This window comes from Leptopilina heterotoma, unplaced genomic scaffold, assembly GCF_015476425.1.
Source record: "Leptopilina heterotoma isolate Lh14 unplaced genomic scaffold, ASM1547642v1 Lhet_81, whole genome shotgun sequence".
Classification (NCBI taxonomy): domain Eukaryota; kingdom Metazoa; phylum Arthropoda; class Insecta; order Hymenoptera; family Figitidae; genus Leptopilina; species Leptopilina heterotoma.
Window position 1 is genome coordinate 3,873,905 of NW_025111185.1, and position 13,809 is coordinate 3,887,713.

A 13,809-nucleotide genomic window follows, 5' to 3' on the forward strand; every position below is an offset into this window, starting at 1 on the left:
GGACAAGTTTTTAAAAAAATTTAAAGACCACGCCCGCCAAAAGTGTTTAGTCATTTTAAGTTAGGACTGTAAACATCAGCTCACAATTATATTAATAATTAATAATAATTCAAACTTCTTGTTATTGTTATAATTAAAATTTCAAAAGCAATAAATATGTGATGAAGTTTAGTAGCCGATTGGAAAAGGGTAATTTTATTTTAATTATATAAACTGCCGTACAAAACAAAAAATATACTAGATTTTCCCCGATATAGTTGTCAAAAAGTCAAGGAAAAATGAGGAAAAATAAAATTTCAGTTTCTTTTGTTTATTCGTATATGTATATTGCAACTATTAATTTCGCATAAAATGGAAATAATATAAACATTTCGTTGATTACACCTCAATTGAGTTCAGTTCAATAATAAAATTGTGAAAATAAGAGCAACTTTGTTTTTTTTTCTTTTTTTGCAGTCAAGAAATAAAAAATGGACTTTGTTACCGTGATATATCCGTACTATTCATTCGAAAATTTTTTTAAATATATTTCACAGGCATACACACATGTATAAAAATCAGAAAATACGACTTGTTCACCACTAGTCATACTGCCTATCAAAGTAAATATACGTTTGCAATGTTTTACTTTACATTCTACTTTTTTTTATCAACTTTTTAGTACACTTATTAGTATTATTTATTTTTAATTTTATGCAATATTTTAGCTTTTTTCATGAACTCATATAAGTAATCGCCAAAAGACTCGGATTTTTTATATCACAGCACAATCATATTTGTTGTAAATCTAATTAGAAAATCAACGAGGGAAGTGTCGAGCCTTTTTTGTGCGAAATATTATCTTTATTTGCTCGAGAAACAAAAATTCAAGTCCTCGTCGATTATTCGTAAATATTATATTATTATAGAATTTTCTGAAAAATTCTAAAGTATTGCAGTTATTCACTTTTTTTGAACTCACTATTTTCGATTAGATATTTATAATGTATGCGATATTTTTAAGGCATGAGTGTATAAATGAAGCTGATGAAACTTATGTGCTCTTTTTCCCATAATTTTCAAGATATAGTGTGCCAGGCGATGATTGTTACATGAAAAATTATATTTTACCACACAACCAGTCGGGAAGTATATATATAATAAAAGCGGAAATTGTTTCCTTGCAAAAGAAAGTACATCAGGCTGAATTTCCCTGAGCTTACAATTAAAAAATATTATTAATTTGTAAACACAGAAACACGGTGACAATTTCATTTTCACAAAATTATTTTTATTTCGTATCGGTTTATTTATTTTTTTTTTTGAGCAACGATTAAATATGAGATTAATACACGTTAACTGCCAAGAATTATTTCTTATTTCTATAATTTTATTCTTAATCTATAATTGAGCAGCTCCGTGTGTTAATATCAAATGTCTTTTGTTTTCTATTTTTTTTCTTTCTGTAATGTAAAATATTTTTTAAGCAAGTCTTTAAATTTCACAGTTAAAGAATTTTACTTCTACGTTAATTTTAATTCTAAAATTTCTTAATTCAATAATGGAAATAGCAAGAAAAACAGTTCTCGGCGGTTAAATTTTGCATTGTTTTTTTAAAATTGTTTAAAATGGCAATTAACGTGTCGCTTAGTTTAAAAAGCTGTGTACAAAGTATGAAAATATTTTCAAAATTAAATAGTCTGTAAATATCGATTGTTTTTCAAGTCTTTGTGTACATTTTTAAATTTCTACACAAGAGAAAAAATTTTTTTTTTAAATTATGTTCGTAGAACGCAGCAAAGAATATTACCATAAAATTTAATTTTTGCAATATTGACATAATTAGGCAGATTGAAATTAATTTTTGGAAAAATAATTTCAATGCAAAGTCATTTTCTTTAATGGAATATTTTTTTGGGTAAATTCTTGCTCATTAATATACTGTTAAAAATTCTACTATATAGAGTGTATACATATAATAATGCCCAAACATAATTTAAGTTAAATATTATAATATAAATGCACAGTCGTTGAAATAGGAAAATGACAAAGAAAACAGCACCATATTCTATAAATTTTTCTAATCGTTGTTGACAATTTTTCATCTAATTGTAAAATTTCAATTTTGTCAATTTCCTATACCTAACATTATATAAAATAATAAATGCAAAAAAATGCATGGAGTTCATGCAAGAAATAAAAATACATCTTATAGAAAAGGAAGCGTGTTTGGATTTTTCTAAAATATAAAAATGTTCTTTGGATTGTTCCATTGTTTTTGTTCGTTAAAAACCTTCTTTTTTCATAACACTAAAATTCTCTTAACTTTTTAAAACAGATTACAAAATCTTTAGACTTTGTAATTTAAAAGATGACTAAATAATTTAGTGTAACACTTTGATTAAATTTATAACAATTAAATGTTACTTTGGATAAGCTGTGCAAAATTTTAACGACATTTTGATTCATTACATGAATTTATGTTACTTTCTAATTTTTAAGAGATAAAAGTCAATAGAAAATTAATTTTCTAAAAAGAAAAGACACACGCACACACATCTAATGACAAAAAACGTATTTAATGCCTTTTTAAAATGCAAAGCTGTTTAAATAAAAAATTTCAAAGCTCACGCTGATTCGAGATTAATTATTTCTTACCTAATACGAAGAAAAATGAACTAGGTCACTACTGGGTTCAATCAGGATCATTTCCCAAAATAAAAGAAAAAATTACTCTCTTAAAGAGATCATAAAACACTGTCTCCTAAAAATTGCAATTAACAAGGGGCTTAAATAGAATTTTTAAAACATTCAATCTGTAATAAACTAATGAAAACTATCAACAAATAGTATAAAGATATTCGAACACTTGATTCAGCTGTGTTCCTAATAAAAGGGAACAGCACCAGAAATTTTCTTAGCTACCGAAGCCGAAATACAACGAGTCACCTAATCTATTTTTTTATTTTTTTTCTCAAGACCCAGATATGGTGTGCTGTAATCAAGATATGTGATTTAATTTCAGGAATGACTTCTTTCATCTAGAAAATAAAGATCTACAAAGGCTTTAAGGACAACTATTGCAATCTCAAAAATAAAACTACTATCAGAGAATCATTCAAATGCAATCACTTTAAAAACAAAGTTCCTTAAATCTTAATTCGAACGAGAATAATTAAAGAAATTTAAAGAAAATTTATAAAGAAAGAAAAATGTTGAGTATTTGAAAATCGGACGGCTTTAAAAGTCTTACGTTTCATGACAATCTTGCTAAAATTACTTTCATGAAATATAATCGATTTTCGGTTAGTACCAATTTTAGTAAAATTTAAGTACCATAAAAAAAATCGGTTCAAAACCTTTGAGATCTTTTCTTCGGGAATGCGGCGACGGTTTAAAATTTCAACACCATATAAATTTACATATTTGGATGATATGAAAATGATATAAGATAATGACAATTCTAAGAATCTAGTAATAAAATTCTTTTTTTTTGATGAGACAGTCTAAAAATCTGGTGTTTTGTTGCACGATAAATATGAGCTATTTGGCACTTCATTCGCACTGAATTATCTAAGAATCTGGAAGTAACTAATATTCGATGACGGTGTTTACTAAAATAAAATAGAACGACTGTCTTGAGAATAATGAATAAAAAAACTAAAGTGCCACTAAAGTAAATTAAATTTACTTGTCAAAAACTAGTTTTGATTCATTAACGTACCTAAGAGAACACTTAATATGATAGTGTACGAATTAAAACTAACTTCTTTTGTTCGTCATGACTTTTGTACCTTCTATTATAACGAATTGGCAAGAATGTGTCGAGAATAATTACATAAATAGTATTTAATCTCAAGTACACATTTTATATTTGTTAGACGAAAGGCGATCTTTTTTCCAAAGTGAAAACAAAATCGTTTCTTGGGGTTACTGGCCTTAATTTCTCCCTAAATGACAGTCTACTATTCTACAAAAATTCACTTTTCAAGTTCAGCGATTAGGCAGTTTTTCTCTACTAGTAGCTGCGGTGTGTATTGTGCGATGCGCACAAAAATTATATCTAAAAATCATCACTAAATATTTCGATGGTTCACCACAAGTACTGACCTTTGTTTTCAATATGAAACAATTCAATACAAACTTTGTCAAATTATATACTGATATTCATATTTCGGATTAAGATTAAAATTAAAATTAAGGATTACTGACTTCCAGAAGGTCCATTCTTTTTTTTTTAAGTAGAAATCCGAAACTTGTTTGAAAGGCCTTGGCATTTGGAACATGCGTAAATTTTGAAATTCGTTATAAAGATACACCCCGTAGTCAATGTCAACTCCTCACAGAGTTTTTGCCTTCTCCAACAAATCGTTGATGAATTTCTAAAATTACAAACGAAAAAAATCAGATTAGAAATTAAAGTTCAAAATACAGGGCTCGGATTGACTTTAAGACAAAAAAAAAGTCGCTTTAGTCGATTAAAGATACAAAAAAAGTCGGAATAGTCGTTTCTTTAATTCAGTGTTGCAACCAAAAATTTTGTCTTGTAGTTTTTGAAGAATTTTAATTATATAAATATAAACATGATTTTTCCGAACTTTTAATAAGAATCTAAAGAAGTAAATTTAAAAATTTTATCTTGTAATTTTTGAAGAATTTTAATTATAAAAATAAACATGATTTTTCCGAACTTTTAATAAGAATCTAAAGAAGTAAATTTAAAAAAAAATGTAATTTACTTTGTTCGTAGATAAGTAAATCTTAAAAAATTATAATAAAACAATTCTAAGAATTAGTTTCTTAAAAATATTCTAGTAATCTTTCGAAATTAATTGAATTTCTTAAAAGAATTTTTGTATAATTTAAAAAAAAACTAAGTAATTTTTTGAAGAATTTTAATTAAAAATTTTCATAACGATTGTTTTCTCGAAAATGTTAAAAAAAAGTCTGAAAAATTTTAATATTTGTATTATTTTTTGTATGTACCTATGTATTTGAATTTTCGGAATTATATTTTTGAAAATATTGAAAATAATTGAATTTTAGAAATTTATAATAAAAAAATTTAATATTATTTTTAGAAGCTAGTTTTCATTAATTTTCATTTTCATAAATTTAACACTTGAAGATGTTTCTTGAGAATTCAATAATTTCACAAAATCGAAATAATTTGCAATTTATACTAAAAATGTGGTATTTTGTTGCAATATTTGGAACAAAAGTCGAAAAACTCGCATTTTTGTAAAATAGTCGAAAAAAGTCGAAAATGTCATAATATCCGAGGCCTGAAAATATTGAGAAAACTTACTTTAACATCATGAGGTGGTTTCTTTGCATCAACAAGAAGTTCCTAGAAGAATATTTTTAATTGAATTTCGTGTATAAAAAAATATTTTGTATACAAAGTTATTAATAAGAAAGCATTAAACAAACCTGTAAAAAACTTCGTCTATGATCATCACTATCCATATCAAGAAGTTCATCAATATCGACTTCGACTTCTCGACTCTTTCCCGTGTCGTTCTGTAAATTTTTCAGAAAATCTTTTCTTTATTTCCATTTACATCACAAAGTGCAACGAATTATAATTTTATTTTTAATTGCACTGGATTGGTGAAAAATTATCTTCTACAAATTTTAATAAAAAATTTTTCTTACCACAGTTTCGTAAAGTTTTTGAAGCTCATCAAACAACCACATTTCTACAGCCAACCTCTTTCTAATAAGAGACATTTGATGAGAACCATACTTTGCCGTGAGAAATTTTTCTCGACGCTCTTTTACTTCCCCTTTCTCAGTAAAAGCAACATGTAAATTAGCGCGGGCAGGACTACGTTCCGCGGTCAACACACCTCCTCCTTCCATTATTGAAATACCTAACATGAATCATAAACCAGGTATGAAGAACTAATTTTTAATTCAGCATTCTTAAGACTTTAACAATTATTATTATAATTCAATTAATCCGCATTCCGCATCAATTAAAAAATGCAATTCTTCAAAATAAAATTATATTTTTTTAAACTTTGAAAAACGATATTAAAAGTCAACTAGAAAATAAATTTTAAAAGTGTCAAAAACAAAGAAGGAGAATAAATAGAAGAAAACGTAACAATAAAAAAAGTTCATTTAGTCATAGTTTTTACCACATCTTTTGTTATTGATGACTATGGATAAAAACTATTTTAATGACAATAAAAGATTACAACATCAAAATTTACGCAATTTCTATTAAAAAAATGAGAATGTAAAAATTTGTTTTCTAAAAATTTTGTTCGTAAACAATATTTTATCCATTGCGTAAATGGAATATATATGCAATCTGTGTATAAAAATAAAATTTGGAATATTTCTCGAGATATGTATGTAGTACTCATATATAAATAGGTTTTTAATTATAAAAAACACAAATTTGACATAAATTATTTTCAAGGCAACATTAAATTTCTTTAAATACAAGACCAAATATAATGAACCGATTTTTGTACATTTTAAAGAAATATTATTTTAAAAAGTTAAAAATTAATTGACTTTACAGCACTTACATACACAGGATATTCTAAAAAACTTACCAAGTATTTTCAGGAGAACAAAAACGATGCTAGGCGGAGGAAATTTATAAGCTTCCTTCGCTGTAGTCCTTTAATAATGTTGTTTGATAATATTATTCAACAATCAATTCAATCGTTAAGTGAACTGTTAAACAATTAAACTATTTCCGACAAACAAACAGTAGCACACAAAAATATTTTGTCTTTCATCCAAAAATGCTATTCGATTAACAAGCGCTTCGTTTTCAGAAAGCGCCATCTGTCGCAAACGTCAAGTAGATAAAAATGATAATAATATGTTAATCATGTTAATACATGTTAATTTTACACATTTTACACTTTACAGTAAACTAAATTATTATAATTTGTTTTCTTCCGTTATTTAATGTTAAACTAATTAAAAGATTAAATATTTTTGTATAAAGTTATTTTGAAAAAAATGTAGAGAGAGAGAAAGAGAAAAAATACAGAAACTTATTTTATGATAGAATATTTTAATTAACATTTTTAAGTATGTCTATAAGAAATTGGCAATTAACTTAAAATAAAAATAAAGAAATTAAAAAAATGTATAACAAAATCAGAAATTATGTTTAAAAATGCCGCGCGAATTACTACTGCTTCAGTCAAATTAATAATTAAACAACTGGATTTACAGATTTACTTCTATTTTTCCATTTTAATTAACAGAAAAACAAGCAGAAAATTATCCAATTTACTTTTCAGTGCATACTTTTTTATTTTAATATTAAAATTTATAGACTTTCGTTTAAAACATAAAAAAAAACTTAACCTAATTCCATTCCACAAAGTTAACAAATCAGAGTGCAGCTTCAAAAGAAAAGAAAAATCGTCTGCTTTATTTTTGACAGTTCTACTCATAAATTTTTGCAGTAATATCCGTAAGAAATGTCATAAATTATTATAAAAAACAGAATTGACCTTTGAACCGTTATAGATAATAGCTTTAAAAAGTAAATAGTTCGTTTTAAATTGCAGCTGTAATTGTTTTCCAACAATTAAATTGTGCAATTTCATCCTGTGAATTTAATGTGTGTAAAAAATGAATCAACAACGACCAAATATAATTAATTCGAATAATTTAAGAAATTCTACCTCCATTTTAGCAAGGTATTTATCTCTTGTTACTATAATTTTTGTATTATTTTTTAATCTCAATAAAATAATTGAAAATAATTGAAAAAAAAAAAAAAAAAAAAAATTGAAAATAATTTCAATTTTCATTAATTGACTAATTGTAGTGGCTCCGGTCCCCAAATTGTTGGATCAGGTGTTCCAAATACAATTCCACCGCCTCTACCTCCCCGCCGGTCAGTGTCATCGTATCAAAATTATAATAATTATCCAGGATTAGGCAATTATTTTGGAAATTATGGAATGGGGAGTAGTTTAAATTACAGTGGATATGGAGGTTATGGTGGCTATGGATCCTATGGGATGCATAATGGAAGATATGGGAGTTATGGATATTCTCCATACGGTAATGGACAGTTTGGAGGACCCAGTGGTGACGTTGAAAACAGGTGATTAAAAAAGAATTACTTATGATAATTATTTTATTAAAGTAAGTCATTTATTTTGTCATACAATCAATTGTGAGTCAATTGTCTTTAAGGTTTGTACAATATGCGGAAGAAAGCACAAGGCCTGCTTTTCAATCAATAGAGACTATGGTTCACACTTTTTCATCCGTTACAATGATGTTGGAATCGACATTTTTTGCGATGACCAGCTCCTTTAGAGCAATCTTGGGCGTTGCTGAAAACATGGGTAGATTACGATTAATATTTGGACAGTTTTTGAACAGTTTTGCATTAGTGAGGATTCTGAAGTGGTTGTACTGGAAAACACGACACTTGCTCGGTATGTTTACAAACCCCTTATCAGTTGTTTTCATATTGAGTTGAAAAATAATTCAAAACTCGTTTTATTTAGGTTTGAGGGGCCATGACCCCAGCAGTGAATCAGCTTGGCAACAAACTGTATCCGAAGTAATGAATGAGACCGTTTCTCAAAATGGTCCTTCTACTTGGCCAATTTTCATGTTCCTAAGTTTACTAGTCGCAGCTCCTTATATGGTTCATAAATTAGTCAATAATGTTAAGAGTACAAGTATCGAAGGTAAATTCAAAATAGTTACGTATTTCGGGCTTCGCACTCATCTACTAAAACCTACTATTTAATACTTTTTTACGTTAAACTACTATTTGGAAACTTTTTTTAGATTTCAGTCACTAAAAGCTACTATTTCTATTTTTTCTTTTGAGAATTTCCACTACTTTAAATTCGCTAATACCAGAAATCAAGAAACTATTCTCAAAAATTATAATCAAATTCTTTAAAACGATTCAATTATTTTCAATATCCAGTATTTTCATAAAACTTTACAAAAGAATCCAATTATTTGAAAAAAATGATAAAATTCACCCAAAATTCAATAATTCTTTTTTTTATTTGCAAAATTATCAAGCCCACGGTTGGAAAACCATTATACCATTCTACTTGGAATGTAGAAAAAGATCGTAGAATATATAATTTATAATTTATAAAATTGATATATAATTTTCATAAATAATAAAATTTCCACAGGAATTCAATTAATTTAGAATAGCATTTTCAAAAAAATTTAGAAAAAATCAATTATTTAACAAAATTTTTCAACAATCGTTCACAATAATTTAATTACTTTCACTAATTTAATAACATTTTTCATGGAAATCCAATTTTTTAAAACAATTTTCGATAAAATTCTAAACAATAATTCAATTATTTTCATAAATAATAAAACTTAATTTAAATTATTTTTAATATCATTTTAAATTAATTAATCGAAAAATTCAATTATTTAAAATAAAATTTTCATAATATTTATTTTTCTCCAAAATTAATTATTTAAAACAATGTTTATAAAACTCGTACATAAGATTAAAAAAAAATAAAAAATTTTCACAAAATTTCAATTCTTTTCAAACATTTTAATAAAATTTTTCGCAAAAATTCAATTATTATTTTAATAAAATAGTAAAATTTTTCTCAAGAATTAAATTATTTTTGAAAATTTTAATAAAATTCTTTCGAACTATTCAATTTTTTTCGCATAAAAATAATAAAATTCATCGCAGGATTTCAATTATTTTTAATACAATTTTACAGGAATTGATCGAAAAATGTAATTATTCTTAAAAATTTAATTTCGATTCCTCGAAAAAATCAATTATTTAAAAAAATGTTTTTTTAGAATTCTTTGGAAGAATTCAATTATTTACAAAAAGATATTAGAATTTTTCACAGGAATTCAATTATTTTCAAATATTTTAATAAAATTGTTTGAAAGAAATCAATTAATTTAAATACAATTTTATAATTAAATTTTTTGAAAATAATTCAATTATTCTCAAAAATTTTAATAGAATTCTTTGTAAAATTTGATTATTTTTAAAAACTATTTATTTTCATAAAATTTCCAAACAGAATTCAATTATTTAAATTAGAATTTGGATAAAATTAGTCGAAAGAAATCAATTGTTAAAATTTTTTTTGTAAAATTCTTCGCAAGAATTAAATTATTTTTATAAAAATTTAAATTCTTTCATGATTAATAAAATTCGTTGCAGGAATTCAATTTATTAGTAGGATAAGAAAGAAGTAAATATTTTTGATCAAAATTAGAAAAAAGTCAAGAAAATAAAATATAGAATGAAACTTTTAAAATTTCGTTGAAGTGTCTAAAACGTCTAAAACGAGCTTTTTTAGTCGTCAAGTTTAATTTTTCGATAGCTACTTTTTTTAGTTTGAAAGCTACTGCTTGCTACTTTTTAAAAATTAATTATCGAGTGCGAAGTCTGGTATTTCGATCCAGTTTGGAAAAAGTGAATTAAAATTTACTCAATGATGATTTCTTTTACAGAAAATAATCCGAAAGATTGGGTAAAATATAACGAACCCATTTATATAGCAACAACTTTATATGATTTTGTCGCTGCATCGAATGATGAATTAAGTTTCAAGACTGGACAAAAACTCTGGCTTGCTCCACAATCTCTACATCCAAAAGCTTTACCAGGATGGTGGAAGGCAACTGACAGTATCAACGTCGGTTTAATTCCTTCGTCGTATGTAACGATAGTAGGACAATTGAAAAAGAAAACAGAAACAAATTCCAACATAAATCAATCTATACCCGAAGAAAATTCGACAAATTCAAAAGTTACTTCCAAAGAAACAAATTTTAAGTACAATCTCGAAGAAGCATATAAAGAAAGATCCAGTAATAAAGAATGTCAAGATACCAATGACGAGATTTTCTAACAATAATTAAATGGCAAAGAATTTGTAAATACACCAATGTTTAGATTACTGAAGAACGAATAGGCCAACAAAAGCTTTAAAGAAAAAAAGAACGACTGATGGTATTTTATCCCGAATCTGTGAAATTGATTTAATTTATGTATTTTATAATTTATTATTATATTTTGGGTTTAAAAAAAATTAAAGAGAATTTTTTTCCGAAGTTGTAAGAAAATAGCTTTTTTACTGTAATTTGGTAGCTAGATATTGAAAATTCCTAACTAAACCGTATTTCAGATATTTTCAGACACGTGTCATTTTTAAATTTTCTGTAATATTCAGTACATTCCTATAAATTACAAGGATCACAAGTAATCGTAAAACTATAATCAATGTAATGTACTCATAAAATAAACTGAGGTTAAGTTTTTAATTTTATTTAATTACTTTAAAAACGTGCCTCGTTTCTAAATAGATAAAACCGAATTTGTACCTTTTTGTAAAATAAGTACTTATAACAAAACAAACAAATATGTAATGAATACAAAATAAAAAAATACAACTAATATCTAAATTATCCTTCGATTGGTTTTATTTATAGGAAAAATTATATACATTACTATTAACGATGAGTAACTTTATTTTCTTTGTTTTTTCAACCGTACGGTTGGAATAAAGATAATGCAACTTGATTCAAAAATAAAGTTTAACTTTACTTACTACATTCACATCAGGACTTATTGACTTATTAATATTTTTTGATTTGAATACGTAAATAAAGTTGAACTAAATTCAAGATGAATTTTTAAGCGATCTACTATCTTATCAATTTTAATCAGCTGTAATTGGTGTTTTCTTTTGTAATTTAAACCAATGTCCACATTCACAACGTCTTGGATTTCCTGCATGCAACCACATCCAACAAATGTAAGTTTGATCTTCTTCACAAATACATCCGATCATACGACTATCAAAAGCACTTGGAACCATAATTGGACGATCCTTAGAATTATCGTGTCTTATTAGGGCTTTCGACATGAAAGGATCCTGAAATAATACATAATAATTAACATAGAATTTAAAAACTAACATTATAATATAATGTAGTTACTTTTCAGGCTTTAGATCGACTTTAAGACACAAAACACATTCAGTGTTGCAACTAAAAATTTTATCTTGTAACTGTAATTATTGTCCATGTTTTTTTAAAGTTATTAAGGTATAAAATTTTTTAAAAAATGAAAAAAAGAAACTCTTAAAATTAATTTTTAAAAAATATTTTTAAAGATGTCTTTCAATCATAGGTATATTATACAATTAAAAAATTTCCAAACAATAAATTGAATTTTGGTAAAATCTTTTAAAAATAATTGAAATTTGATCAAATCTTTTTAAAACAATTGAATTTTGGTAAAATCATTTAAAGATAATTGAAATTTTACAAAATCTTTAAAAATTAATTGAATATTTGAAAAATAAATAATCAAATTTTTGAAGAATTTTAATTATAAATAAAAACATGATTTTTCCGAACTTTTAATAAGAATCTAAAGAAGTGAATATAACAAAATTTAATTTACTTTGTTCGTAGACAAGTAAATCTTAAAAAATTATGATAAAACAATTCTAAGAATTATTTTTTTAAAAACAATGTTAATGTTATTTTTTAGAAGCTAGTATTCATTAATTTTCATTTTCATAAATTTAAACTTGAAGATTTTTCATTTCATTTTTTTCACAAAATTTGCAATTAAATTTCTTCAAAAGTTCATTTTAAAAAATTGTAATAATAATAATAATACTTGAAAAAATCAATTGTTTTCAATTAAATTTTACAAAATTTTAATTATTTTAAATCTCTTTAATTGTATATTTTGAAAATTTAATTAGAAAAATTATTCAATAATAATTTTTGAAAGATTTGTCTATATTTATTTTTCACATTAGAAAAATTAAAATAATTTGTATTTATATACTAAAAATGGGGTATTTTGTTGCAATATTTGGAAGAAAAGTCGAAAAAGTCGCAATTTTTTAAAATAAGTTGAAAAAAGTCGCATTTTTGGAAAATAGTAAAAAAAGTCGAAAAAGTCAAAATATCCAAGGCCTGACTTTTGTTATTTTCAGAAAATATTGTACTGCAAATCATTCAGAAAAATAATCAATAAAGTATTACCAGAAAAGAATTTAGTAAAAACAAAAATAAAACGAAAATGTTTTTTTTTTATCTTTTTCTTAAAATAATAAGAAAGTTATCAATTGTACGAAATATTTTTTTTACTCCAAAAAACTCACATCGTTGCCGGATAAATGGGCCAGCAATTCTTTCTTTTCCAATCCCTGGGCGTGTTCAACAGGATCAGGCACTAAAGAAAAATATATGTGCAATTAATAAATTGAAACACCATAGATAAATATTTTGTAAAATAATGAAAAAACATTAAAATTCATTACGTAATAAGAAACTGAAACAAAATACTTGTAACATGTAGCCCTTTTGACGATGGACTAAAAGTAAATTAAATTAAAAAATATTTACTATACTTAGGTCCCCAGAACCAGCCAGAAAGACATGGTGTTTTAGTCGAAAATTCTCGACGTGTATTTCTTAAAATAAGCCGACCGCAAATTGATGCCATTATTATGTAGGTCTTTTAAATCTGAAAAATCTATTTTCTCTAAAATCTCAAAGATTAACTCAATAAATTTACTAGATATGACATTCAAGTATAGATTCTTTAAGTCGACTGCAGCGACATCTATAATCTTAAGGCTGATTTTTAAGTTACATTACTTTCTTTTTAATTTTCAACAGGATAAATTCGAGTTTATTAAGTAAATAAAATTCAAATTCAGTATTTTTTACTATTTGTTAATAATAATTATTAATAATAATATTCTTTGAAAATTACCAAACATTTTTTGAAATTTTGGAAGTATTTTACTTTTGGCGGGATTTTTAAAAGGGTAA

The 13,809-nt window shown here is 25.1% G+C and overlaps 3 protein-coding genes across 3 annotated transcripts; 1 reads left to right on the forward strand and 2 right to left on the reverse strand.

The window, feature by feature from the left end:
- Window positions 1-294: 294 nt before the first annotated feature.
- LOC122511286 (protein phosphatase 1 regulatory subunit 14B) lies at window positions 295-6,797 on the reverse strand. The gene is made up of 5 exons (XM_043626437.1): window positions 6,552-6,797; window positions 5,638-5,855; window positions 5,413-5,502; window positions 5,288-5,329; window positions 295-4,361 (listed from the first exon to the last, which is right to left on the reverse strand). Exons 2-5 carry the CDS (start codon window positions 5,842-5,844, stop codon window positions 4,320-4,322), a joined length of 381 nt encoding a protein of 126 aa, XP_043482372.1. The 5' UTR covers window positions 5,845-5,855; window positions 6,552-6,797; the 3' UTR covers window positions 295-4,319.
- Window positions 6,798-7,383: 586 nt separating this feature from the next.
- LOC122511293 (probable peroxisomal membrane protein PEX13) lies at window positions 7,384-10,934 on the forward strand. Its single transcript, XM_043626444.1, has 5 exons — window positions 7,384-7,661; window positions 7,793-8,074; window positions 8,167-8,414; window positions 8,487-8,672; window positions 10,459-10,934. The coding sequence occupies exons 1-5, from the start codon at window positions 7,594-7,596 to the stop codon at window positions 10,857-10,859; spliced, it is 1,185 nt and encodes a 394-aa protein (XP_043482379.1). The 5' UTR covers window positions 7,384-7,593; the 3' UTR covers window positions 10,860-10,934.
- Window positions 10,935-11,408: 474 nt separating this feature from the next.
- LOC122511294 (cytochrome c oxidase subunit 5B, mitochondrial-like) lies at window positions 11,409-13,567 on the reverse strand. Its single transcript, XM_043626445.1, has 3 exons — window positions 13,378-13,567; window positions 13,134-13,204; window positions 11,409-11,885 (listed from the first exon to the last, which is right to left on the reverse strand). Exons 1-3 carry the CDS (start codon window positions 13,475-13,477, stop codon window positions 11,670-11,672), a joined length of 387 nt encoding a protein of 128 aa, XP_043482380.1. The 5' UTR covers window positions 13,478-13,567; the 3' UTR covers window positions 11,409-11,669.
- Between the last annotated feature and the right edge of the window lie 242 nt (window positions 13,568-13,809).

What these genes read in the sequence shown, in the direction of transcription:
- LOC122511286 (XM_043626437.1), bottom strand. Translation starts at nt 5,844, where the DNA reads ATGGAAGGAGGAGGTGTGTTGACCGCGGAACGTAGTCCTGCCCGCGCT. An exon ending in ATAGACGAAGTTTTTTACAG is followed by an intron (nt 5,330 to 5,412) that starts GTTTGTTTAATG and finishes ATATTCTTCTAG; the next exon opens with GAACTTCTTGTTGATGCAAA. An exon ending in AACCACCTCATGATGTTAAA is followed by an intron (nt 4,362 to 5,287) that starts GTAAGTTTTCTC and finishes TTGTAATTTTAG; the next exon opens with AAATTCATCAACGATTTGTT.
- LOC122511294 (XM_043626445.1), bottom strand. Translation starts at nt 13,477, where the DNA reads ATGGCATCAATTTGCGGTCGGCTTATTTTAAGAAATACACGTCGAGAA. An exon ending in GTTCTGGGGACCTAAGTATA is followed by an intron (nt 13,205 to 13,377) that starts GTAAATATTTTT and finishes ATTTTTCTTTAG; the next exon opens with TGCCTGATCCTGTTGAACAC. An exon ending in CCCATTTATCCGGCAACGAT is followed by an intron (nt 11,886 to 13,133) that starts GTGAGTTTTTTG and finishes GTATTATTTCAG; the next exon opens with GATCCTTTCATGTCGAAAGC.
- LOC122511293 (XM_043626444.1), top strand. Translation starts at nt 7,594, where the DNA reads ATGAATCAACAACGACCAAATATAATTAATTCGAATAATTTAAGAAAT. An exon ending in TCTACCTCCATTTTAGCAAG is followed by an intron (nt 7,662 to 7,792) that starts GTATTTATCTCT and finishes GACTAATTGTAG; the next exon opens with TGGCTCCGGTCCCCAAATTG. An exon ending in AGTGGTGACGTTGAAAACAG is followed by an intron (nt 8,075 to 8,166) that starts GTGATTAAAAAA and finishes ATTGTCTTTAAG; the next exon opens with GTTTGTACAATATGCGGAAG.